Below are 26,529 nucleotides of genomic sequence, written 5' to 3'. Positions count from 1 at the left end.
AATATTTGACAAAATGAATACAATACAACTAACGCAAAACGTGATTATAAACAACAATTTTAGTTTCACCTCCTGGAGCAAGAACATATAAATTCTTGGGTGAACCCACCCTTGAGCAAGAAAAATAGAGTTGTGGGCCGTGAGACCCCCAGAACATATCACCCCAGGTAGTGAGGGATCTGCATACCAAGTTTCATCCAAATCGGTCAAGCCGTTTTTGAATTACAGTGAGAATGGCAGCTTTTTACATATTTTCCATTGACATGAATGGGTGAAATCTGATTTTCTGTTTGTAGCTCCGCCCACGTGTGCAGGAGGGCTGCGAGACCCCCAGAACATATCAACCCAGGTAGTGAGGGATCTGCATACCAAGTTTCGTTCAAATCAGTCAAGCCGGTTTTGAATTACTGTGAGAATGGCAGCTTTTTACATTTTTTCTATTGACATGAATGGGTGAAATCTGATTTTCTGTTTGTAGCTCCGCCCATGTGTGCAGGTGGGCCGCGAGACCCCCAGAACATATCACCCCAGGTAGTGAGGGATCTGCATACCAAGTTTCGTCCAAATTGGTCACAGTGAGAATGGCAGCTTTTTACATTTTTTCCATTGACATGAATGGGTGAAATCTAATTTTCTGTTTGTAGCTCCACCCACGTGTGCAGGAGGGCCGCGAGACCCCCAGAACATATCACCCCAGGTAGTGAGGGATCTGCATACCAAGTTTCGGTCAAATCGGTCAAGCCGTTTTTGAATTACTGTGAGAATGGCAACGTTTTACATTTTTCCATTGACATGAATGGGTGAAATCTGATTTTCTGTTTGTAGCTCCGCCCACATGTGCAGGTGGGCCGCGAGACCCCCAGAACATATCACCCCAGGTAGTGAGGGATCTGCATACCAAGTTGCGTTCAAATCGGTCAAGCCGTTTGTGAATTACTGTGAGAATGGCAGCTTTTTACATTTTTTTCCATTGACATGAATGGGTGAAATCTGATTTTATGTTTGTAGCTCCGCCCATGTGTGCAGGTGGGCCGCGAGACCCCCAGAACATATCATCCCAGGTAGTGAGGGATCTGCATACCAAGTTTCGTTCAAATCGGTCAAGCCGTTTTTGCGTGATCGCGGCACATACACACACACATACATACACACATACATACCTCCGATTTTATATATATAGATTTATAGTGTGCTCATTTTCAATTTTTCTCATTGTTTTTTAACTTGGTTTTTCTTAAAATTTTCTATATATTTTCAAAGGAACGTCACTTAGTTTTAGCTAAGAGGTGAAGACAGGATAGTATCACTATAAGCTAAATGTGAAATCAACTAAGACAAATATAGTATATGATTTGATTGAGTATACAACTGAGGCTCTTATATATTATTGAACATTTAACAAAAGCCATAAATGATCCAGCTTTCTCTGTATCTTTGGATGCAGAGAAAACCTTTGATCGGGTGGAATGGACCTCCATGTATCAGGCATTAGAATGGTTTGGCATAGGTTCAGGATTTATACAAATGATTCAAGCATTATATAGCTCCCCTGCTGCAAGATTGTATATCAATAATAATTTATCAGAGCGTTTTAACTTGCAGGGGGGGGGGATTAGACAAGTCTGTCCATTATTTCCTTTGCTTTTTGATATTGTATTAGAACCCTTGTTATTAGCTATTCAACAAGCTAAAGGTATACAGGGTATTCCTCGTACAGACTGGGAATATAAAGTCTCTGCAAATGCAGATGATATATTGCTTCATTTGAGAAATCCAGAAATTACCATTCCATTCTTGCTTGAGTTGATAGAAAAATTTGGAAAATTTTCAGGATATAAGATAAATTGGAGTAAATCAGAAATTCTTCCACTTAATGTACATTGTACAAAGGGCTTGTTTGACTCATTCTCCTTTATATGGAAGGAAGATGGATTAAAATATTTAGGAATTTGGATTAAAAATATGCTGGAGGACACAATGAAAGAGAATGAAAAATTTTTGTTAAAGAAGGTTACAGAAATGTGTGAGCAATGGAATCCTTTATATTTTTCTTGGTGGGGGAGAGTTCAAACAATTAAATGATGATATTGCCTGTGGTTTGTTATCAAATAATGCTGGCACTGTAATCTTCAAGCAGGGATTCTAGATCATTTATTATTTTATTGTCCCTTTATTATGGCCTTTTGGAAATCAATTTGTCCCCAAATTAATTGTTTTTTGGAGAATCATGTGGCATTTTCCTATGATACGATTTTATTTGGTATGTCAATGAGAACAAAGAGCCAAATTTCATCAAAGAATAATAAACTTTTAATGATTATGACAGGAGTCGCCATGCAACTATCACAAGTAATTGGAAAAATTAGAATAGACTTAATTATAAATTCTGGTGGAATTCGAATTGTCACATGTACAAAATGGAGAGAACAATAGCAGTACAAAAAGGGAATTTTAATAAATTTGATGAGATATGGGGTCATTAACAAAATATTGCAATGAATAGATACCATTTTACATTATAAATATAATTTAAGGTAGAAGGGATGGGAGGAGGGAATCTGAATTTATTAAATGATTGGGTCATTAGGAAAGATTATTTATGTGATATATTTGATTGAATGTAAGAGTGGAAGGGTGGGAGGGACGGAAAAAAAAAGGAAGTATATCAGCGGTACAACAAGTATTTCAGATATAAAACAGGCAGGAAGGAGTCAGAGAAATTTATCAAAAGAGATAGGTTTTAATTGATTTCCTGAAGGATTGGTAGGAGAGTGAATTAGAAATGAGGGTGGTTAGACATTTATTCCATTTGCCTGCTTAGAATGACAGGTAGATTGGGGATGAACCTGTTATGGTTTTGATGCCTAAATGCCAGGTCAATGCCTTCTCTTCTAGAGAGTATGATGTAGAATTTGTGCTTAGTTGTAGTTCGGAGATGCTGCAGGAGAATGTGGTTGGGTTTACTGACTTTGGGTTGAACGTAATTGCTTCATAGGAGTTTGTTCGGTTTGCTGCCTCTTTGACTTTGGTGTGCAGGCCGAACGTGATTATATGGTGGTCGGTCTAGGGGACCATGATGTTTGTTGGTGAGGATAATTTCTGGTCAATTTGTGGACCATCTGGAAGAAAGATTAGGTCCAGTGTGTTTCCAGAGGAGTAGGAGAGGTGACTTGTTGGGTGAGTCCCAGATCTGACTGTGTTTTGATGAAATCTTGTCGGGCGCCCATGACTTCTGGGTAGTCCACGAAGTTGAGGTCTCCTAGGAGTATGATTTGTTCATGATTTATGGACATGTTGCTTATAATTCGCAGTTCATCAAGAGCAGACATAGGGGAGGAGGGTGCTCTGTAGACTAGTATGATCGTCATCTTTTTGTCATGGTCTATTGCGAAAATGAGGCATTCTAGGTCTGGTAGTGTTATAGAGTGTATTTGGCATGGGTTTAACTTGAACTTGGCGATCACTGCCACCCCTCCTCCTCTGTTGGGGCGAGAGCATGCCAGTGCTTGGTAGACTTGAAGGCATAACGCACCCAAGGTGGCTCCATCGTTGTTTGAGCCATGTTTCCATAACTAGTAGGAGGTCCCAGTTATACTCTGTGATGGTGTCTGTGAGGACGAGGTCTTTGCTATTTAAGGATCTGGCATTCACTAGGGCTTCTGCGACGTGTGCAATGGAGGTGTATTTGTCGGTCTTGATCTTTATGAGGTTGTGGATGTTGATTGTCTTGGGCTTTGCACGGTAGCAGATACTTAGGTCTCCATATCGACCCTGGCCAGTGATGATGGGTATATGGCATGCCATCACAGGAAATAGGAATGTGATAGCTAGAAGGGGGCATGGTGTGTTGGCTTGATTGCGAGTATCACAGTTGAGTCTGGACATGATTTTAGGCTAGTCCTCCTTGGGCCACATGAGGGCTGCACAAATGGCCCTTGGGAGAGATTCACTTGGCAGCCCTTTATAGGGTTGAAGAGCATAGCAATGTGAGCTCTGGGAAAGAAGCAGAGAGATGGATGTCAGAGAGATGGAGTCTCGGTGCAGTGAGGGGGACGACTGACCTCCCTTCCCCTCACTGTGCTGAAGAGGGTGACTGCATTCTGGAACAGGTACCCCTAAGGGCTGAAGAGGAAAACACTGTGAGCTCCGGGGAAGAAGGGGTGAGGCTTCCCGCCAAAGAGAGCTTTTCAAAAGATGGAGTATCGGTGCAGTGAGGGGGATGATTGCCATCACAGGAAATAGAAATGTGATAGCTAGAAGGGGCATGGTGTGTTGGCTTGATTGTGAGGGTCATGGTTGAGTCTGGGCATGGTTTTGGGCTAGTCCTCCTTGGGCCACAAGAGGGCTGCACAAATGGCTCTTGGGAGAGATTCACTTGGCAGTCATTTCCCCTCACTGTGCTGAAGTTTTAAAGTAGAACCTCTGGAGCCCTTTAAAGGGCTGAAATGAAGCAAGGCAGGCTCTGGGGAAGAAGTGGGTGGGGCTTACTGCCGAAGAGAGCTTTTCAAAAGATGGAGTGAAAAAATAATAGTGAAAACCACACTCAAAATAATTACGTGTGTGAAATGAAGTATCTCCAAGTGTATTCTGACTGCAATAAATAATTGCTAGTGTTCAATATCAATCTGGAGGTCCAACATTCCAAAGAGTTCTCCCCTTGATAACAAATAACAGAAGCAGAATCTCGAGTTGAAAATGGTGTTTTGGGTTTTTCTTGGACATGTCCTCTTTTTGAGGACTGTGGCAGGAGTCTAGGTAGCTTTTTAATTTTATAACTTTTGTCTGTAGAAACCGGACATCTAGTAACCCTTAAGCAATTCACGCACCTATCTGGAGTCCTCCACCCCTCCCTTCATGGTATACACGCTGCTGTAACTTTTCAGACTGTCTGCAGGTGGACTGAAGTAAACATGCTGTCTTCAGCTTTTCCTCTGCTACTGCTTCCTGTTCCTGCATAGGTGGAAAGCAGTAGCAGAAAGAAAGTTTCTAGGTCGCCGAAGGTAGTTTGTTTACTTCAGTGACGCTGCCAATGGCCTGAAGAGTTGCAGCCGTATTGGGTGAGCAAGCACCAGATCCCTGGGTGGGGGGAATAGCATGGGGAGGGTAAGAGAGATGCTAGACTGCGAAGATGGGGGGAAAAGGGAAAGAAAGATGCCAGACCTCCAGGGGAGGACTAAGGGGCAGATAAAAATTCCAGACCACTGAAGGGGAAAAGGGAATGAGAAAGATGTCAGACCAGTGAAAGGAAGGAAGAGGGAGGAATTCCAGACTAAGGCAGGGGGAGGAAAAGGGAAAGACAGAGAGATGTCAGACCACAAAGGGGGGGATGAGGGAAAGAACATAAGAATAGTCTTACTGGGTCAGACCAATGGTCCATCAAGCCCAATAGCCCATTCTCGCGGTGGACAAAAGCCAAAGAGTAGCAACATTCCATGCTACCGATCCAGGGCAAGCAGAGGCTTCCCTATGTCTTAATAACAGACTATGGACTTTTCCTTCAGGAATTTGTCCAAACTTTTCTTAAAACCTGCTATGCTATCCGCCTTTACCACAAACTCTGGCAATGCATTCCAGAGCTTAATTATTCTCTGAGTGAAAAAATATTTCCTCCTATTGGTTTTAAAAGTATTTCCCTGCAATTTCATCGAGTGTCCCCATAGTCTTTTTCTAACGGAGTGAAAAATCGATCCACTTGTACCAATTCTACTCCATTCAGAATTTTGAAGACTTCAGTCATATCTCCCCTCAGCATTCTCTTTTCCAAATTGAACAGCCCTAACCTTACTAGTTTTTCCTCATACGAGAGGAACTCCATCCCCTTTATCATTTTGGTTGCTCTTCTTTGAACCTTTTCTAGCACCGCTATATCTTTCTTGAGATAAGGAGACCAGAATTGAAAGCAATACTCCAGGTGAGGGCACACCATGGAGCAATATAGAGGCATTATAATATCCTTAATCTTGTTAACCATCCCTTTTTTAATAATTCTTAGCATCTTGTTTGCTTTTTAGGCTGCCGCCGCACATTGGGCAGAAGGTTTCATCATATTGACTATAATGACACCCAGATCCCTTTCTCAAGGTGGACCCTAGCATCTGATAACTGTAATTCAGGTTATTCTTCCCAATGTGTATCACTTTGCTTTAGTCCACATTATATTTCATCTGCCATTTGGACGCCCAGTCTTCCAATTTCCTAAGGGAGAGGAAGGCGAGGATAAAGATTCCAGACCAAAGGAGGGGAAAAGGGGACCGACAGATGTCACACCATAGGAGAGGGAAAGAGAAGGAGGAGAATGAATTCTAACAGTGAAAATAAAAGTAAAAAGAGAATTTTACCTCATCAGTCCCAAGTTTTTGTCCTATCTGCTGTTGACATAACTGCTTTGCTTTTACCCAGGTAGCAATTATTTGTTGCTGGACACCAAGGGGGATCACTTCTTCTGACATTCTTTCATTTATCAAATCCATTGCATATTCGGAAACCTGTAGTTAAAAAGAAATGATTTGTAAAACTGAAAAAAGAATCTAGAATCTCTCTTACTCTGTAATCAACCATCTTAGTTTTCTGATGTCAATTAAAAATGTAACTATTAAAAAATATATATTCTTAATTATATGCATAATACATTTTGAATATTTGAAGCTCTAAAGTTAGGCGCCTAGATCGGCTCATCTAACTTAAATTTCTTAACTTGCTTAATTGGCACTGATAATTGAAAATGCAATTAAAAACAATTAAAAATCCATTTAAAAATTAACCTTCCTTTTTACAAAACCGTAACACGGTTTTTAGCGCCGGCTGTGTTGGTAACAGCTCTGACACTCTTAGAATTCCTATGAGTGTGGGAGCTGTTACTGCTGGCGCTAAAAACCGCACTACAATTTTATAAAAGTGAAGGTAAATTAGCTGGTAGGCAGGGCTGGATTAATGGGTAGGCCCAGTAGGCATGTGCCTGAGGCCTGAAGTTGTCAGGAGGGGCCGCTGAAGAAACAAAAACTCAGTTGTTTTTTTTTCCTTTCAGCAACATGGCCCCCCCCCCCCCCCCAGGAAAGATCGGCAGCTCCGGAAGATCAACAACGCCGGGCCTGCCACCCGGCATCGATGACAACGAGTCCGGAATAAGTAACATCAGAGGGGGGTGGACCGGCAGATGCAGTCATCGCGAGATCTTGCAGCAACTCCCTGCATCTGCCAGTCCACCCCCTACGACGTCACTTATTTCCTGAACAGAGCCGGCAGCTGAAGTCATCGCAGGACCTTGCTTCATGGCATTGATTAGTTTGGAGGGAGAGAGAAAGAAGCATAGAAGGGTGGAGGGAGAGAAAGGAGTCAGGGTGGTGGAGGGAGAGAAAGAGGGCAAGGTGGTATGGAAGGGTGGTGGAGGGAAAGAAAGGGGCAGATGCTGATGCAATTGATGTGCAGGGAAAGGTGAAAGAGGCATAAGGGGAAAGCAGTGGCGTACTAAGGGGGGGGGGTGGGGGGGCGGTGCGCCCCGGGTGCCAGCCCTAAGGGGGTGCTCCCGGCCTTGCCGTTCAGTCCCCCCCACCCCTGAAGGACCGCTAGCCCCACTGACCTTCCTGCACCACCTGTGAAGCAGCCCGCAGCAGGATCGCGAAGTCAGCGTCAGCGATCCCTGCGCTGCTTAGGCGCTGCTTCCTGCGCCGCGATCCCACCCCTCCTCTGACGTCAGAGGAGGGGCGGGACCATGGCGCAGGAAGCAGCGCCTAAGCAGCGCAGGGATCGCTGACGCTGACTTCGCAATCCTGCTGCGGCTGCTTCATAGGTGGTGCGGAGAGGCCAGGGGGGTGAGCGGTCCTTCGGGGTGGGTCGGGGCATCAGACCTTCAGGGTGGGGCGGGCGGGCAGGCAGGCAGGCTTTCAACGGGGAGGGGGTGACAGGCAGGCAGGCAGGCCTTCAAGGGGGGACAGGCCTTCGGGGGGGGGTGCAGACCTTCAAGGGGTGCAGGCCTTCAAGGGGGGGCAGGCAGGCCTTCAGGGGGGGTGCAGGCCTTCAGGGGGGGTGTAGGCCTTTGGGGGGTGCAGACCTTCAAGGGGGTGCAGGCCTTCAAGGGGGGGGGGACAGGCCTTCAAGGGGGGAAAGGCAGGCAGGCCTTCAAGGGGGGGACAGGCCTACAAGGGGGGACAGGCCTACAAGGGGGTGGGACAGGCCTTCAAGGGGGGGACAGGCCTTCGGGGGGGTGCAGACCTTCAAGGGAGTGCAGGCCTTCAAGTGGGGGACAGGCCTTCGGGGGGTGCAGACCTTCAAGGGGGGGACAGGCAGGCAGGCCTTCAAGGGGGGGACAGGCCTACAAGGGGATGGGACAGGCCATCAAGGGGGGATGCAGGCCTTCAGGGAGGGACAGGCAGACCTTTAAGGGGGGACAGGCCTTTGGGGGGGACCATGATTTAGAAGTACACGGAGGGAAGGGGGTGTTCAAAGAGACGTGCATATGCAAAACTTTGAGGGGGGGGGAAGAAATAATGGGTCTGAAAATAGAGGAGAGGGAGAGAGATGATGGACCATGGGATTTAGGGAGGGAAGGAACAGAAAGGGAGAGAAATTGGACACAAGGGATGGTGTGGAGGAGGGATAGAGATACTGGATAGGAGGGTAATTAGGAAAAGAAAGGGAGAGATGGTGGACTCTGGGGTGGTGGGGAAGGAGGGAGAGATGCCGGATGAAAGGGTATTTAAGAAAAGGTGGATCTGTGGAGGGAGATGAAAAAAAGGAAAGATACCAGACTTCCTGGGAAGGGAAGGGAAATGGAAAGGGAGGACAGAGTTGGCAGATGGATGGTTAGCATGCAGATAAAAAGGAGACCCTGGCAAGCAAGTTATCAGAAGAAAACCAGAGCCTTGGACCAACAAGATTTGAAATATAACCAGACAACAAAAGGTAGAAAAATTAATTTTATTTTATGTTTTGTGATTATAATATGTCAGATTTGAAATGTGTATCCTGCCAGAGCTGGTGTTGGACTGCAAACGTGAGCTAGGATTTAACAGAGAGAGGAAAAGTCCTTTTTGTTTCTTTATTTTATTTACACCACAGCGCCAGTGTGGTTAGGAGAAGCCAAAGGGGGTGAAAAAGCTATAAAACCCACCAGGAGTTTTGAAAAAAATCACCCAACTGGGCAGGAAAATCGAATTGAAAAACCAATTCAATAGGCTGAATTGAATCAATAATTTTTTTCCTGAATCTGGCAGCATTAGTTTGCGCTGCTGTCTTAGACATTAGGACCTGGGATTGGGGAGAGATGGCATCCTCAGTACTTTATAATGCAAGTGAAACGAGGATTTGGTTAGACTTTTGAAGGGTCTGCAGAAAAAAAATATTGTATAGGCCAGGGACATGAGACAGCAGGAAATGGGAACTTTTCTTCCTTCTATTTTTGTGAATGGAAAGGCTGAGGATGTCAGAGAGTTCAGTTAAAATATGTGCTTTATAAGAAAATATAATAATGTGTTTTATAAAGTTTATAGCATAGCTGGCCTACCCAGTGAGGTGTTCCTAGTGGTGATGGTGGCAGCGTGTCAATGTGTTGAGAGGAAGAGGTGGTCTGGGAAATTCTGCTGAGCAAACTCCGGGCCCATTTCCACCCCTCAGTTAGTCCACTCCACTCAACTGGTTCACACACTGAGTGGGTCTTTGGGTGTTGTTTTGGGATCTCTTCCAGTGGTTTATCAGTATCTCCTTCTGGTCCAAGGAAGGAAACTTTGTTATCCTTAGCATTGACCTACAGAATATGTTTGTAACAGCGCTGCTTGTGTGGCATTAGGCTACGTAGTTATCGAAAGAAAAAAACAGACCTTTGCACATTTTTGCACTATATGGTGGGTGTATGAGGAGATTCACATTTCCTGCACAGCTAAGTCCATGTGAAGTTACCTTGTGCTGTATTTGACATCTAGCAAGGTCTCTGTTTGAAAGGAAAGATCTAAACTTAAAAATGAAGTGGCCAGAAGTTATGGTAAAAGCAGATAGTGTAGCTGGTTTTAAGAAAGATTTGGACAAATTCCTGGAGGAAAAGTCCATAATCTGTTATTAAGAAATGGGGGAAGTGTCTGCTTGCCCTGGATCGGTAGCATGGAATGTTGCTACTCTTTGGGTTTTGACCAGGTATTAGTGTCCTGGATTGGCTACCATGAGAATGGGCTACTGGGCATGATGGACCATTGGTCTGACCCAGTTAGGCTATTCTTATGTTATGTTCTCATCTGTAGGGGCCTTTGTTTTCACTTCTTATTTTAATGTATTTTTTTTCTGGGAACTTATCAGTGTTTTTTATAATGGGAACAAAAATGGAAGAGAATTAATGTGTGTGGGATGAGGGGGTAACTAATTTCTTCAGCTAAATAATTCAATCCACTTCAAACAGACATAGGAGAACTCACGCACCATTCACACACCCTCCAACCAAAAACGTCAAAAGAAAAAAACTGTTCGACAACCTCCTAGCCATTCGAGCTGCAACACTCGACCCCCAACTCTACAACCAATTGACATCGACCACAGACTGCAAAACCTTCAAAAAGAAATAAAAACCCTTCTATTCAAAAAACACATAAAACCGAACTAACACAATCAGAACTGTCCCAAGCATCACTTGCAACTACTCCATATGTACTTCTGATGTCATGACAATTCAGACATAATTTATGTTATGTTATGTTTGGAATATAAGAAAATTTTCACTGCCTGTTTCTATTCTGACCATTTATTCTGTTTCATGGTCATTACAAAAAATATTTTTTTACATAGGGGGGGGGTGTCAAAAAATAATGGGCCCCGGGTGCCACATGCCCTAGGTACGCCACTGGGGGGAAGGATACTGGATGGAATTGGGTTGGAGGGAAAGAAAGGGGGCAGATACTGATGGAATTGGTGTGCAGGGAAAGGGGAGATAGACATAAGGGGGAAGGATACTAGATGGAATTGGGTTGCATGGAAAGAAAGAGGGCAGTTGTTGATGGAAGTAGGGAGAGGAGAGTGAAATGCCAGACCATGGGAATGTGGGGGAGGGAAGGGAAGGAGAGGAGAAATATGCCAGACCATTGGAGGAGGGAAGGGAAGAAGCTGTATACCAGACCAAGGGGGGGGGGGGTAGGGAGAGAGATGTAGACAATTTCTGGAAGAGGCATAGAATGAGAGCAGATGCCATATGGAAGAGGCAGAGAGAGGAAAGACAGTGGATGGAAGGAAGAGAATGATGAGAAGATGAGGAAAGCAGAAACCAGACAACAAAGGTAGAAAAAATTTCTATTTGTTTTATTTAATTATTTTTGCTTTAGGATAAAGTATTATTGTAACTGTGTTGATAATCATTTATTAATAGAAAATGGAAATAAGGTGATCCTGTTTATTGGACTAATTTTAATACATTATTTTACTAATTTAGAGACCATAACTCCTATCCTTAGGTCAGGACAGGGATACTGTAACAGCAGTATAGTTTACTGGCCTGAAGAAAGAAGTTTTAACCTCTGAAAGCTAAGTGAGAAATGTATTAGTCCAATAAAATGACAGGTACTACATTTTTTTCCCACCACTTCCCACCATGCCCCATGCCTCCTACCCATATGCAGAATATAAATTGGTGGGCTTCCCAAAGCCCAGCCAGCTGAAGATCTCTTCCTCTAGAAAGGACGGGGAGATTTGTTCAGAGATGTTTGGAGGTTGCATAGAAGAAAAACTGTGCACTGGTATGGTAATCTTTGTTTGTTTTGAATTTTAAAATAAAAGAAATAAAAAAGAAATAAAGAGGAAATAAAAAGTAAATAAGAAAATGGGTAAATAAATGGGGCGGGGCAGGGCAGGGGGTGGGCATTATGGGTGGGGTGGGGGGGGGGGCGTGGTGGGGCAGGGGGCCCAGTGTACTTGTGTGCCTAGGAGCCCTCAACGAATTAATCCTGCCCTGGTGGTAGGTACCTAGCTCAGTAGGCACTTATTAGTTCAAGGTAGTTGTCTACACCGAGGCGCCTACCACAAATAGGCATTGTTAGGGGTGGATTTGGGGTGGATTTTGGGCATGGCTTGACATAGACATGCTCATTTAGGCCAAGAAAACTCTGGCCAAAATGGTGGTGCACCTAAGGATTCAATACCTACTGGCATCTAAGACTCCTTAGGTGCCACTAGGCACAATTCTTTAAATGGTGCCTAACGGATGATTGACAATCACACTCGATGGCACCTAGGCATTAGGCTCATACAAGGGGATGTTGAAAAGTTAGACAACACAACCTGCTAAAATAATACAACTCTACAAACAACTGCTGTAAAATATTTTTTAACTGCATCAGGATTTACAAAGACTATCTTATCAGAGCCCCCTCACAAAAGGAAGGTGAGCATATGGTGCTGCAGGTAGTAACCCTTCTCCAGAGCCTGGATTGGATAGTCAACTTCTGAAAGAGTCATCTTCAGCCAACTCAGTCCTTGGAATATCTGATAGTCTTCTTCGACATGGCACAGGGATGTGGTTTTCTTCCTGAGCCATGCAAACAGAAGCTCAGGAGGCAAATCTTAGAGATCCTGGCTCTACTGAGCCCCATGACCTGGCATATGCAGGTGCTGGGTTTCATGGCAGCCTCACTGGAAGTTATTCCCTGGGTGAGAGCTCATATGCGTCCGCTCCAGTACTCTCTTCTCTCCAGGTAGTCTCCACAATACCACTCTGCAGATACAGCTCCCCTGTACCTCAGGGACAAAGCACAGCTTGTGATGGTGGCTCCAGAGGGATGCCCTTTGTAGGGTTTTCCCTCTCAGGATGCACAAATTGGTGACCCTGATGACCGACACCAGTCTAAGCAGCTGGGGAATTCACTGCTGCGGTCACCCCCTCCAGGACAAGTGGTTCCCTTCGGAGAGCAAGTGGTTCATAATTCATCTGGAACTGAGAGCCATTCACTTGGCTCTGAAGGCATTGCAATCCTCCCTGACAGGAAAGGCAGTCAGGGTGTTTTCAGACAATGCCACTGCAGTAGTTTATGTGAACAGATAAGGAGCAAGCAAGCATTGATAGCTACTGCATGATTTTGGAACTAATTTTAAGTTTTACCTTACCTGTTTTTATGGTTTAAATCTTTGCTTTTATTTTAATTGTGTTAAGGCTTTACTGCAGTGTTTTTCAACCTTTTTTGGGCAAAGGCACACTTGTTTCATGAAAAAAATCACGAGGCACACCACCATTAGAAAATGTTAAAAAATTTAACTCTGTGCCTATATTGACTATATATAAAGTAATTCTCTTGAATAGGAATCAAATAAACACAAAGAAAGTATTTTATAATGCTGCCACCGCCAACAACACCGTTGGCGGCGGTGGCACTCAAGTGGCTAAAGAGCCGCAGTTTGCCGGCCTAGGGACAACACTGGAGGGTGGCCAGCTGTGCACCCCCTTGGGACGTAAACCCGGGGTGGGGCAGACCGCCCCCCCCAACCTGGTATGCCACTATCTGTACCTCACTCCCTCCCTATGACCAAAAATTCTCCTTTCTTCTATTCCCCGTGTACACAACCATCTCTTTCCCTCCCTTCCTCTCTCCAAAGTCCATGCCTTCTGTGTCCAAACACTCATTCCCTCCCCCACCTCAGCATCTCTTTCCCTCCCTTCCTCTCTCCCAAGTCCATTTCTTCTGTGTCCAAAAACGCATTCCCTCCCCCACCTCAGCATCTCTTTCCCTCCCTTCCTCTCTCCCAAGTCCATTTCTTCTGTGTCCAAAAACGCATTCCCTCCCCCACCTCAGCATCTCTTTCCCTCCCTTCCTCTCTCCCAAGTCCATTTCTTCTGTGTCCAAAAACGCATTCCCTCCCCCACCTCAGCATCTCTTTCCCTCCCTTCCTCTCTCCCAAGTCCATTTCTTCTGTGTCCAAAAACGCATTCCCTCCCCCACCTCAGCATCTCTTTCCCTCCCTTCCTCTCTCCCAAGTCCATTTCTTCTGTGTCCAAAAACGCATTCCCTCCCCCACCTCAGCATCTCTTTCCCTCCCTTCCTCTCTCCCAAGTCCATTTCTTCTGTGTCCAAAAACGCATTCCCTCCCCCACCTCAGCATCTCTTTCCCTCCCTTCCTTTCTCCCAAGTTCATGCCTTGTGTCCAAAACGCACTCCCTCCCCCCTTTTGTGTTCCGTGTTTGCCTACCAGCCCATCTTTGCAACTTTCTCAGCAAAACGAAGCTCAAGCCGCGAGGCTTGTCTTCTGCTTCCTGTCTGCCCTGCCACGCACAAATAGCCGAACGGAAGTATTCTCCGACGTCAGCGCTGACGTCGGAGGGCAGGCTTTGCTTAAGCCCTCCCTCCGACGTCAGCGCTGACATCGGGGAACGCTTGCGATCGGCTATATGTTAGCTGCAGGGCAGGCAGGAACAGAAGACGAGCCTCGCGGCTCGAGATGTATTTAACTCCGCGGGTCCCCCGTCCAGCTCTCTCCTGTCCACGTGGGGCGGATCGCCCCTCTTCCTAGACTGGTGGTACTGCCCTGATGGCGGCCCTGACCGTACGACACACCAGGCAACATCTCGCGGCACACTAGTGTGCCGCGGAACAGCGGTTGAAAAACACTGCTTTACTGTGCTTTTATTTCCTTCAGTTTTTTCTCTGTGATCTCTCTGCCGCTGCGCAGCGGCGGCGCGTTCCTGAACCCACCCCTCAACTTCCGGTACATGAGTTTTAAAATCTGTCACTTTGCGGCGCACGCCAAAGGCGCGCGCCAAAGGAGCGCGCTTAAGGAGCAAGTCTTGCTCCTTAATGCGCTCCTTTATGCGAAACTGCAGTGCGGACTATGGCTTTTTCTCACATTTCTTTTACATTTCACAAAAATTACACAAAAATCAAATAAAATTTCTCAGCTTTGCTTAATAGCTCCTTTTTTTTGCGCTATACTATTGGAAATTGATGTATATGCTCCTTGTATTCCTAATTCTAACTTTGTAGAAATGGAGAATACATCATCTCTTATTCCTGTTTTTTGGGGTCGCAGACCCATTAAAGTCAAATCTAATCAGACTGATTCTCTCTCTGTATTACCATCAAATTTAAAAGTGCTCTCTACAAATAAAACACTCTCCATTAATTCTAAATTACCCTTTAATCTCAAATCCAAATCTTTAAATATAGGTTTAATTAATACTCGTTCTATTAAAACAAAATTTCATCTCATTAAAGATCTTATCATAGATCATTCATTAGATATATTATTTTTAACGGAAACTTGGTTATCAGAAGGGGAAGAAGCATATCTTACATTTGCCTGTCCAGATGGTTTTTCTTTTTTTTATAACCATCGTTCTAAAAAAAAAAGGTGGAGGTTTAGCAGTTATATTTAAGGAATTTTTAGTGACTCAAATTGATAAATCTACAGGCAATGTGTCTATTGAATATCTACAACTTACCATACAAACAAAACCCAGAACAGATGTCTTGCTAATTTATCTACCTCCCCCCATAAATTCTGACAATATTGCTCTTCTTCAATCCTTATTGTTTGATTTCGGCAGCTCATCCTCAAATCCATTAATCTTAGGGGACTTTAATATCCACTTTGACGATCAAGACAACAATTTTACTAAATCAGTTCTTTCTTATATTAAACAATTAGATTTATATTCATTAATAACCCAACCAACACATCAAGCAGGTCATATCATTGATACAGTATTAATTCCAATATCAGAAAAGAACAACTTTTCCTTAAAAAGTTGCAATTCAATTCCCTGGTCAGATCACTTTTTGATTACACTGACATATGTTAGCCCATATATTCAACCTAATACTAAGCAACAAACAATTTATTTCAGGAACTTTAAGGAACTTTCATCCGATTCAATTCAATCTACATTTAAACTCGATTTTTTTGAATCAATTAATACTTCAATAGATGATTTAAACAACTTGTGGAATAAAACTATCCAAACTACTTTAAATAAACTTGTACCATTACAAAATAAAATAATTTCTGCTCGAAAAATTAATAACCCTTGGTTTACCGCAGATCTTTTACTCCTTAAAAAACAATTAAGATCTTTGGAACGAAGATGGAGGAAGGATAAATCCCAGAATAATCTAATGTCATACAAGGAACAAATGAAACTTTATAAAACAAAAATAAATCAAACCAAAATGAAATATTATTCTGAAAAGATTTTAAAAGCTAAAAACCCTTCCATTCTTTATAATATCCTCAATAAAATAGCATCTCATAACAAAATACAAAATGATCCAAGTAGCAGAGTTCCTATAGCCCAAGAAATTGCTGACTATTTCACTGAAAAAATTATTAACATCAGGAAATCATTCAAAAATTTATCACTTCCAAGTGATTCTGAACAAATTAATTCAGATTTGTTATCCTCTAAGTGTTCGAAATTCAAAATACCTAACATTAAGGAGATTGAAATTATTCTAAAAACTCTGAATATCAAAAGTTCAAAAGCTGATCTAATACATTTTAAAATTTTTGGGCCTTTGATTCATGTATTAGTTACAGAGCGTTTGAATCAACATATGGTGCCCTCGGATTGGAAGAAATCATATATCCGCCCAATAATTAAAGATAAAAATGTAGGTCAAGAAGAACTGTCTAATTATAGACCAATTTCTAATATCACATTCTTGGCAAAATTAACAGAAAAAATTGTTTTCAATCAAATTTCAGAGTTTATAGAACAAACTAATGTGTTGCATCCGAATCAAACCGGTTTTAGACAACACCATAACACAGAACACTCCCTTATTGGTATGACAACTTCAATTCAATATTTCTTGGATCATCATCAATCAGTGCTGTTAATTTCTTTGATCTTTCAGCAGCGTTTGATACAATTGATCATCAGTTGCTCCTTGCTAGACTTCAATCTATTGGGGTTACAGATGAAGTTCTAGCTTGGTTCACATCTTACTTTACTGATCGCACATCTACAGTTATTTTCAACAATTTGTCATCCCTCCCATCTCAAATTTCACATGGGGTTCCACAAGGATCGATTCTTTCACCTTTGCTTTTCAATATTTTTCTGGCACCTCTGTTGACTTTATGCCAATCCATAGGATTTCATGTCTTTGCCTATGCCGATGATATCCAATTATTGCACCCTTTAAATAACAATAATCTAAGTGAAATTTTGGTCATTAATGAAAAACTAGATCAAGTACATCATTGGCTAGATAAAAACAGACTGGCACTCAATATCAATAAAACCAATGTTATGCTATTTCCCTGGAAAGAGAGTTTTCCTCTTGTTTCTCCAATTTCTATTCATAATGTTCCCCTACAATTAGTCAAAAATACAAAAATTTTAGGGGTAATTTTTGATAATAAACTTACTTATCATGATCATATCAGTAACATTGTGAAAATCACCTTTTATAGGTTACGTAAAATTCGTTCCATTTTGAAATTTCTTTGTCCCAAATCACTTACTATATTGATACACTCTTTGGTGATGTCTAAAATTGATTATTGCAATTCTTTATTTAAAGGAATTGCATTATATGAAATTAAACGATTACAGATTATACAAAATACAGCTATAAAATTAATAACCAATTCAAAAAAATTTGATCATGTAACACCACTCCTCAAAGAGACTCATTGGCTCCCTGTTATTTACAGAATCACTTATAAATTATGCTTAATTATCTTCAAAACTCTGATCAATAAGACCCCTGCATTTTTATATAGGTTTCTTATTCCATATTCTACAAAGAGAATTCTACGTTCTAGTGAACAAAATCTGTTATCTATCCCTTCATTAAAAATTATCAATACAAGGAGACAATTTATTTTTTCATGTACTGCACCGCAAACATGGAACGCCCTCCCTATTTTTTTAAGAGAGGAGAAAGAACTTGGAAAATTTAAAACTGAACTTAAAACCTTCCTTTTTAAAGATGCTTTTACAACATAATTTTACAGTTTCAGTATCATGTTTTCCTATATTATACCTGTATTAACTATTTCCCTTTGTATTTTCCCTTAATGTTTCTTCTTTACCTTATGAATTGTATTTCATCCCTCCTTTCCCATGTTTATCAATGTTAATATCAAGAGTTCTTACCCATTTTTTAAGTAATTGTATGTACTGTATTGTTTGTTTTATTTTTTTATATATTTAATAATTGTAAATTTTAAAGTGTACATCGCTTAGAATATTTGATTAAGCGATTGATCAAGTCTCCTAATAAACTTGAAACTTGAGGCATCAGAAGTGCTCCCCTATGCCTGGAGGCATAGATGTTATTCCAATGGGCAGAAGTTCACATGCAGGTCCTCTCGGCTGTCCATGTGGCAGGAGTAGAGAATGTCCAAGCTGACTTTCTAAGCAGGTAGAATATGGATCCAGGGAGTGGTCTATGTCCCAGAGAACATTCAAGCTCATTATGCAATGCTGGGGAAGACCAGATATGGATCTAATGGCCACAGCTAAGAACGCGAAAGCAGATTGCTTCTACTGTCAAAGAGCTGAGCAGGAAAGCCCAGAGTTGGATGTCTTCATTCAGCCCTGTCCCTCTGATCTCTTTCTCTATGGTGATTCTGGTAGCTCTGATAGCCCCACTGGCCTTGGTATGTGGATCTGGTGCATCTACACAAAGGCAGGTCTCTCAAGCTGCCAGTTCACCCAAGGATCCTCAGTCAGTGCCAAGTTTCCATGTAGAATCCAGAGCGCTTTGGACTTACAGCATGAATCTTGAGCACATGGCCCTAATTCGGAAGGGCTACTCAGAGGTTGTCATTATAACTCTCCTTAAAGAAAAAGAAGCCTGCAGAGTTTTCTACTTATATGAAGACCTGGAAGACTTTTCAGTTATGGTGTATCAGGGAACAGGTAGAACCTGAGAAGGCTCCTATCCTGAGGATTCTAGCATTTTTATAGACCAGTCTTGAAAAGGGCCTGGTGGTTTCGTCTCTCGTGGTTTCGTCTCTCAAGGTGCAAATAGCTGATCTTTCATGTTTTTGAGCCCTGGGAGATATGCAATCATTAGCATCTCATCCAGACACCATTTGGTTCTTAAGGGGGTCACTCAGATTGTGACACCCACTGTGCAGGCCATTCCCATCTTACGACCTCAATGTGGTTCTGAAGGGCCTAACTCAGGGTCCATATGAGCCTCTGTTGGACATGTCTCTCTTGGATCTTAGGGTTAAGACCATGATTTTGGTTGCCATTGTCTCAGCAAGGTGGATCTTGGAATTCTTGTAAACTGCTTGGACTAATTGTGGTTGTATTTATGGTATATCAAATAAATTGAAACTTGAATTATAGGCTCTTTCCTGTAGGGAACCCTTCCTCCAGTTTACAGAGTCAGGTGTTCCTCTGTGAACGGTGCTTATCTTCCTTCCAAAGGTAGTTTGTCTTCTAAATCAACCAAGAGGTTCGTTACCTGCTTTTCACCCCACAGATTCAGCAAAACAGTACAAGATTTTGCAGAGGCTGGATGTACTTAGAGTTCTCCTGCATTGCTTGGAGAGGACTAATGATTCCCAACTCTCTGACCATCTTTTTGTGTTAACCAGCCACTCAAGATGAGGCAAGCCAGCCTCCAGGGCCTTGACTGTCAGATAAATTTGCATGGAAATTTCATCTTCTTTCATTGCCTGTAGTAAAAAATTCCCTATCTCAATCGAAGCACATTTGACTAGAGGCATGGCTGCATCCTGGGTTGAGTCCTGGGCGATTTCACCTGATGAGATTTGTAGAGCAACTACTTGGTCTACTTTCCATACTTAGTACTAAGTTCAAAAAGTGGATGTGGCAGCTCGAGAGGATGCTGCTTTTGATTCCTCAGTTCTATGGGCAGATTCATCTGTCCCTTCCTAGACATCCGATACTGCTTTGGTACATCAGCTAATGTACCAGTCCCATCAGCTAATGTCGGAATCCCATGTCTTTGTTAAAGAATGAAGGATTAAGTTCTTACCTTGCTAATCTTCTTTCTTTTAGAAGACATGGGATTTCATACAGCCCACCCTGTATGAACTTCAATTTGCCTGATTTCTGCCAAGGATGTTGCCAGTGGCTGTCTAGGGACCTCTTCTCCTGTTTCTAAGATTAAACAGATACATTACTACAAGAACATTGGGGTCTCTATTCCCTTTCTCATTTGGAGGTTTTAATAGCACCTACTGGTTACACTTAGCAGGTTGGTTCCTAGCTACTCAAGTTTGTAATTGTTGTTCAGTGTTAAATTGTTATGTGTTTAATTGTTCCTTTATCATAAGTTACAGAACAAAGCATAATGTGGTTTATTGCCAAGGAAATTTCCCATGTCCCTCCTTCTCTTTTCTTCTATTTCAGTGGAGTTTGCTTTGGTACCAACTGAAGAGGGAGCTGGTCTTCAATGCAGAAAGGGAGGAGTTTAGAGATTTAAAGTGCTACCCTTTTCCAGATTCACAACTAGTGTGAAGCAACAGCTAACATACAGAATTCTATGTCTTGTAAAAGAAAGACTATTAGCAAGGTAAGAACCTAATCTTTCATTATTCTTTAATGTTATCTTTTATGAAATTTTTTTTTAAAAAACAACTCCAACAATATTATGTTCTGTGTTTCAAGATAGGTCTATACATAAAGCATCAGAAGAAATGTATACCTCTAAGGCCATTTTCACATCAGGAAGCCCATTTGGATCGACTAACAAAATCTGCAGAGCAGTAGTTTTTTCAAGGCCTTTTGCGGTACCCTTTTTCTTTTTCCCTTTTTCAGTTTGTGGTTCCACTTCTGCATACTTATTAGCAGATGTTGGAAGCCAAGTGTGAATCAAGCCTTGTGCCAGAGCATTGCACAACATCACCACAAGAATAGTGTCCCTAAGAAGAAACAAGAGCAAACAAATCAGATCTTTTTTTATTTTTACTTTTGCTTGATCTTAAGATCTTTATATTAAGAGAATGTTGAAAATAAGAAGTGGTCTTAATATTTTTTTTCTCAAGTCCTATCACTCTTATAAACATAAAAAGAAAAAGAAAAAGATGTTGAATTCTCATGGAATGTGCTTAAATGCCCCCCCCCCCCCCCAACCACTACCACCATCACCAACACTATTTGCTGGATATCTAGCACTGGTTTACTATTGTGAGTTTGTGATTTTTCCCAGGCAATTGACCTACTAAGTGGGAACCTCCGGGCACTGAGCTTCCAAAGAACACTCAGCAAAAATCCCCCCAAATAATAAAACTGCATAGCAGGTCAAAAACACTTCTGAGCAACTTGCTTGCAGAAAACAAACTGAAGGGGCAGAAGTAGCTCCCTGGAAAGAAGGAATTGGAAAACATGATTTACAATTTTCTGCAAGTAACTTGCTGGTTCAGATAAAAGACCCTAGCATTCAGGACCACTAGACACATTGCACTAGAAATTGTATTTTAAGAATCATAACTCTAAAAAAACATCAGAAAATTATGGCTGAATTGTGATCATATTTTCTAGGATCTATTTTGTATATAGTAAATGAAATATCTTTTAACAGGCTGACTAAAGTACTAGGCAATAGCCTCAATGAATGTTAATGGATCTTTTTTTGTGATCTAATTATGTAAATTGAATCAAGCTCTTATTTTTAGGAGATGATTCAGTATTTAAGACTTGGGGCCTCTTCTATTAAACTGTGCTAGCAGTTTCTAGCACAAGGAGCCGCGCTGAATGGCCCGCGCTGCTCCTTATGCTCGTGGAGGGGCATAATAAAAAATAATTTCTAAGTCCCCTTTTGACCTAAGGTCTTAAACATTGAAAGTAGAAGCAGGGAAAATGTCCTTATCAAAAGAAACGTCCAAAAGTTTTTTTTTAATAATGGCCTGCCTCTACGTTCAGCTGTTTAAATGCCCAGACTACCACTACGTCTAAACTTATACCATATAATCAACCTAAAAAAAGCCTAAGCCTCAAACATCCAAAACAAGGGCTTTTAGGAGAAGGAGGAGCCAGTCCTTCGCCTAAAAGCTGGATTCTATAATCGATGTCTGTCAAGAACAACACTGGTTACAGAATCCACACCCCCCCGACAACATCAAGGCAAGAGGGAGCCCAAACCCTCTTGCCCCGCGACCCCAACCACCCTCCCTGACGACATTGGGGCAAGAGGGAGCCCAAGCCCTCTTGCCCCGCGGCACCCCCGACCTCTTCGACACTATCGGGGCAGGAGGGAGCCCAAGCCCTCCTGTCCCAGGCACCCCCGAACTCCCCGACAGGATCGCAGAGGAGGGAGCCCAAGCCCTCCTGCCCTCGACGCAAGGGCCCCCCCAAACCACGATTAGCTCAGCGGCCCCTTTTCGGCACTTATACCTGTTTTGACTTGGTCTAAGTCAAAACGTATAAGTGCCAACTAGGCAACCTGCCTAAAGTTTTGGTTATACCTGCTGCATGACTAGGTCTAGGTTGGCCCACCTCCCGCCCTTTCCCCTCCTCTAAAAACGCCTCTTTTCTCTCTGTCTAAATCCAGCTTTGATTATGGGTAGTTGGACAATCAGGCTTTTTGATCGTCCAAGTACTCATTTAGGCCACTTTTTAGACGGGTTGTTTTTTTTTTTTTTATTATGAGCCCCATAGAGTTCCTATGAGCATCAGGAGCAGCGCGGGCCATTCAGCGTGGTTCTCTGCGCTAAAAACCACTAGCGCGGTTTAACAAAAGAGGGGATAAGAATTAGGTTAGATTAGGGATGACAGTGCACATCTGAGAATGACTGTACCTCCAGTCAATGAACTCAAAAGTTTTAATGCATTTGCCTTCCAATGAAAATTCCATGGAAAATTATTTAGAAAGTAAAAATGGTCACCTTCATAAAACAAATAGCATAAACAAATTGATATCAGTTTACTTACTCATTGTAGCCAGTTCTCTGTACAGCATTGAACAGGATTTTCAAGATATGTACCAACTCCTTTTGTCTTCCTGCAGTAATCAGATGTCTGTTGTAATTTAAGACATATACCATGGCATTGTGTGAGAACAAAGCTTCATTTAACTCAACTGACAATTCTGCTGCTCGCTCAAAGTTTTCTGTTGCATATTGGGACAACTGTTTTATCCAATTGCTATAAAATTAATATTGAGAATATTACTTTAATGTATCAAAAGCTTTTCAATATTAAGGCTCCTTTAACAAAGCCACAGTAGAGGTTTTTACCACGAACCGGCAAGGGAAATGCTCTAATGCTCACAGGAATTCTATGAGCATCAGAGCATTTATATCAATGGCCCATGACAGAAACTTCTACTGCAGCTTTGTAAAAGTCAGCGAAAGTTACTTATATAGACAGTTTTCATTTGCACCAAAGTCACAGAGAATAATGCAATAGGCAGATCTGATGAAAACTTGGCCAAGAGGCTCTAACATATTTCTCATTTTTTTGAAGGCATTAGAATCCCAGTGTTGAGATAGATGAAATATTTAGGAGTTTTGTTAGACACTTCCCCATCTATGAAACCATATTTCAAATAATTTATATGATGTGTATTTTTAAAATTAAAATATCTTAGATCTTTAAAAAACTTTTCTGAACCCTGTAAATTTTCATACAGTGGTATAAGCTTTCATGTATCCACTATGGGCCAGATTCTATAAACAGCGTCTGCATTGTATGTGCCACTCAGCATGGTTGTCAATCAAAAAATTGCACCATTTATAGAATCACATCTAGCAGTGCCTAAGCAGACTTAGGTGTTACTAGGTGACCTAAATATAGGCGCCACCCTATTAGGCTGGCTTTTCGCTCACCTAATTTGGTGGCGCCTATGTAAGATGCCTAACACCAGTCTTTTTTGGACCATTCCACTACTCTGAGTCTGAGATGCCTAACTCAAAACACGTCTATTCTCCACCCATAACCACACCTACTTTTTAACACAGGTGTTGCTAGGTATCCCTAGGCACTGGATGATGCCTCCACTTAGGCGTTGCTAGGCAACCTAAGAGTTTGTCACCAAACTCTTAAATTGCTTAACTTTTTTTTTTTTTGATTGGTTGAAAACCAGTATAGTCAATTACCATGCTGATTAAGCAAATTTAAAAAATAAGTTTGACGCAGATCCCAAACTTAGGCGTTGCTAGGCGGCCGTAATTAGGATGCTATTTATAGAATTCCCCAGTATGCGATTAATGTAATTCTCTGTCTTCTAAATTGTTTTCTGAGGGCACTTCATAAGAACATAAGAATTGCTGCTGCTGGGTCAGACCAGTGGTCCATCATGCCCAGCAGTCCGCTCATGCAGCAGCCCTTAGGTCAAAGACCAGTGTCCTAACTGAGACTAACCTTACCTGCGTCTGTTCTGGTTCAGCAGGAACTTGTCTTGAATCCCTGGAAGGTGTTTTCCCCTATAACAGCCTCCGGAAGAGCGTTCCAGTTTTCTACCACTCTCTGGGTGAAGAAGTTCCTTACGTTTGTATGGAATCTATCCCCTTTTAACTTTAGAGAGTTCCCTCTCATTCTCTCTACCTTGGAGAGGGTGAACCACCTGTCTTTATCTATTATTCCCTTCATTATCTTGAATGTTTTGATCATATCCCCTCTCAGTCTCCTCTTTTCAAGAGAGAAGAGGCCCAGTTTCAGGTAGCCCACAATGCCACTGCTTGATTGATTTTTTGTTATTCTCATTATTAACACATTACACCAATTTTACAGCACCTCCATTGGTTGCCTTTGCGAGCTGTGGGGGGGGGGGGGGAGCAGCACCGCTGGCCTCGGGGGGGGGGGAACATATCAAGCGAGTTTCTATTATTTCCTATGGGGAAACTCGCTTTGATATACAAGTATTTTGGTTTACGAGCATGCTTCTGGAACTAACTATGCTCGTAAACCAAGGTTCCACTGTACAATTCTTTGTAGTCCATGGATTAAGGGCAGGGGTCAGATGAAGAGGCATGTGTTTTATTGCTTTTTTGAAGTTTAGGAGACCTTCAAGAGATCTGATCTGTGATGGCTGTCGATTCCACTGGCTCAGTATGAAGTAGGAGTAGGGCTGTTTGGCAGTTTGAAGTTGAAGGGCATAACCAGGGAGCGTTTTGAGGCATATTTCATCCTGGGAGCGGAGGGACCAGTTTGATACATACTGTGGTATGTGAGAGAAGCCTGCTAGGTTTGGCCCTACTACTATGCCCATGCCTAGAGCAAGTAACTCTCATGCTGTTCAAAGTAAAGAACATTTTCCCTGCTTACCCGACTTTCCTTCTAAATCCAGCAGAGGGAGCTTAGGAGCAGAGTTACAGGGTTCCCCTCACCCACACCTTCCCAAGGCTGGTCTTCTGAAATGTTCTACACCTGGGAAGGTTGGGCGGGGCTAGAGGCTCTTAAACTGTAGGACTGAACAGTTGGGAAGTCAGAGGGAAAACTGGAGAGCAGGAGACCGGTCATTAGAACAGCTCTTGCAGTCTAGCTCAGGACTAGGAGCTCTGCAGGAACTTCCAAGCCCTGAAGGAATGGAAATTGAGGAAGCTGATTCAGGTTTATCTCCTGCACTGATTGAAATTCCACAAGCCATGGAATATGAAAGTGAACCTGGCTCTGAAGTTCAACCGATGGAGGTATGTGTCTCCCAGGCAAAGACCAAGGCTGCCTAAGGAAAAGGTACTTCAATTTGTTTTGTCTTTGGGAACACTGAACTGTTTTGTTTTGTTTTTTTTTGTCTTTTGCCAGAGTGGTGGGGGATTTAGCCCCACGTTTTTTTGAGGTGGGATTGTGGGCTCATTGTGTAGTAAATTTCAGCACGTGGAGCACACCACCTGGTCAGCAGTTTTTCATCCTGCTGAAGAAGAACAGTGTAGTGTTATTGACTCTTGGGATAGACTCCTATAAGGAGGAAAAGACACTGTTTGTCTGCTAGTTTGCATTTCTCCTGAAAGGAACTTATTACTGTGGCTCAGCATTACAGAGCCCTCCTTTATTTTTCTGAGGGACTTTTGGACTTTAAAGCATATGTTACTGAAACTAAGTTTGATTTGAAGATTGCATTTGAAATTGGTATCCTGACAAGAAGGTTATTTTTGTTTTTGTGTTTAATTCCATGCAACCAATAAAATCCAGTCCGGATTTTCTATAAAACTTACCTAACTTGTGGCAAAATCCTCATTCTAAGCCAGTGCTTCTTTTGCTTGTGCAGCCTCCCGCGGCTCGCAAGTTTTCAAATCTTGTCTCAGTAGTCCTGGACCCTTTGCCCAGTGAGTGCTGATGACAATACGGAGGAAGTTTAGCCATCACATAGCCCATGTCGTGCAAAGATTTGAACGCTAGCATCAGGCCCTTGAAGACACAATGTTTAGCTACAGGTAGCCAGTGAGCCGATGTAGGATTCTTGGAGACAGGGTCTGGGGCATGGAGGTTTTTTAGAAGTCTGATTGCCGTGTTTTGAACACACTGGAGCCTTTGTACATTCTTTGCCGTGAACGGGAGAGTACTAGGGCATAGTTGGGCAAAGTCAGACTCTGAAAAGTAGTTCCTTATTTTTCGGAGTTGTTGCAGGTAGTAAAATTAGGAACATACCACCTGAGAGATATGGTCAGAGAGTGACAGGTTGCAGTCAAGGAGTATTCCTAGGCTGC

At 42.4% G+C, this 26,529-nt stretch overlaps 1 protein-coding gene across 10 annotated transcripts in view; it reads right to left on the bottom strand.

The window, feature by feature from the left end:
• CFAP46 (cilia and flagella associated protein 46) overlaps positions 1 to 26,529 on the bottom strand; it is a 473,118-nt gene that overhangs the window by 265,925 nt on the left and 180,664 nt on the right. For 9 of the 10 annotated variants that reach the window (XR_004539241.1, XR_004539242.1, XR_004539243.1 and 6 more), the window contains 3 exons: positions 22,817 to 23,029; positions 20,592 to 20,808; positions 6,339 to 6,485 (listed from right to left, as the gene is read on the bottom strand). Coding sequence is in view for 7 of the 10 variants with exons in the window: in XM_033942370.1 (XP_033798261.1) it covers positions 6,339 to 6,485; positions 20,592 to 20,808; positions 22,817 to 23,029 (577 nt within the window). In the remaining 3 variants the exon portion in view is untranslated. The remainder of the gene's footprint in view (positions 1 to 6,338; positions 6,486 to 20,591; positions 20,809 to 22,816; positions 23,030 to 26,529) is intronic. The other variant, XM_033942374.1, reaches the window with a different exon arrangement.

This window comes from Geotrypetes seraphini, chromosome 4 (assembly GCF_902459505.1).
Source record: "Geotrypetes seraphini chromosome 4, aGeoSer1.1, whole genome shotgun sequence".
In the NCBI taxonomy this organism is placed as follows: Eukaryota; Metazoa; Chordata; class Amphibia; order Gymnophiona; family Dermophiidae; genus Geotrypetes; species Geotrypetes seraphini.
This window is presented reverse-complemented; position numbering and strand designations above follow the sequence as displayed.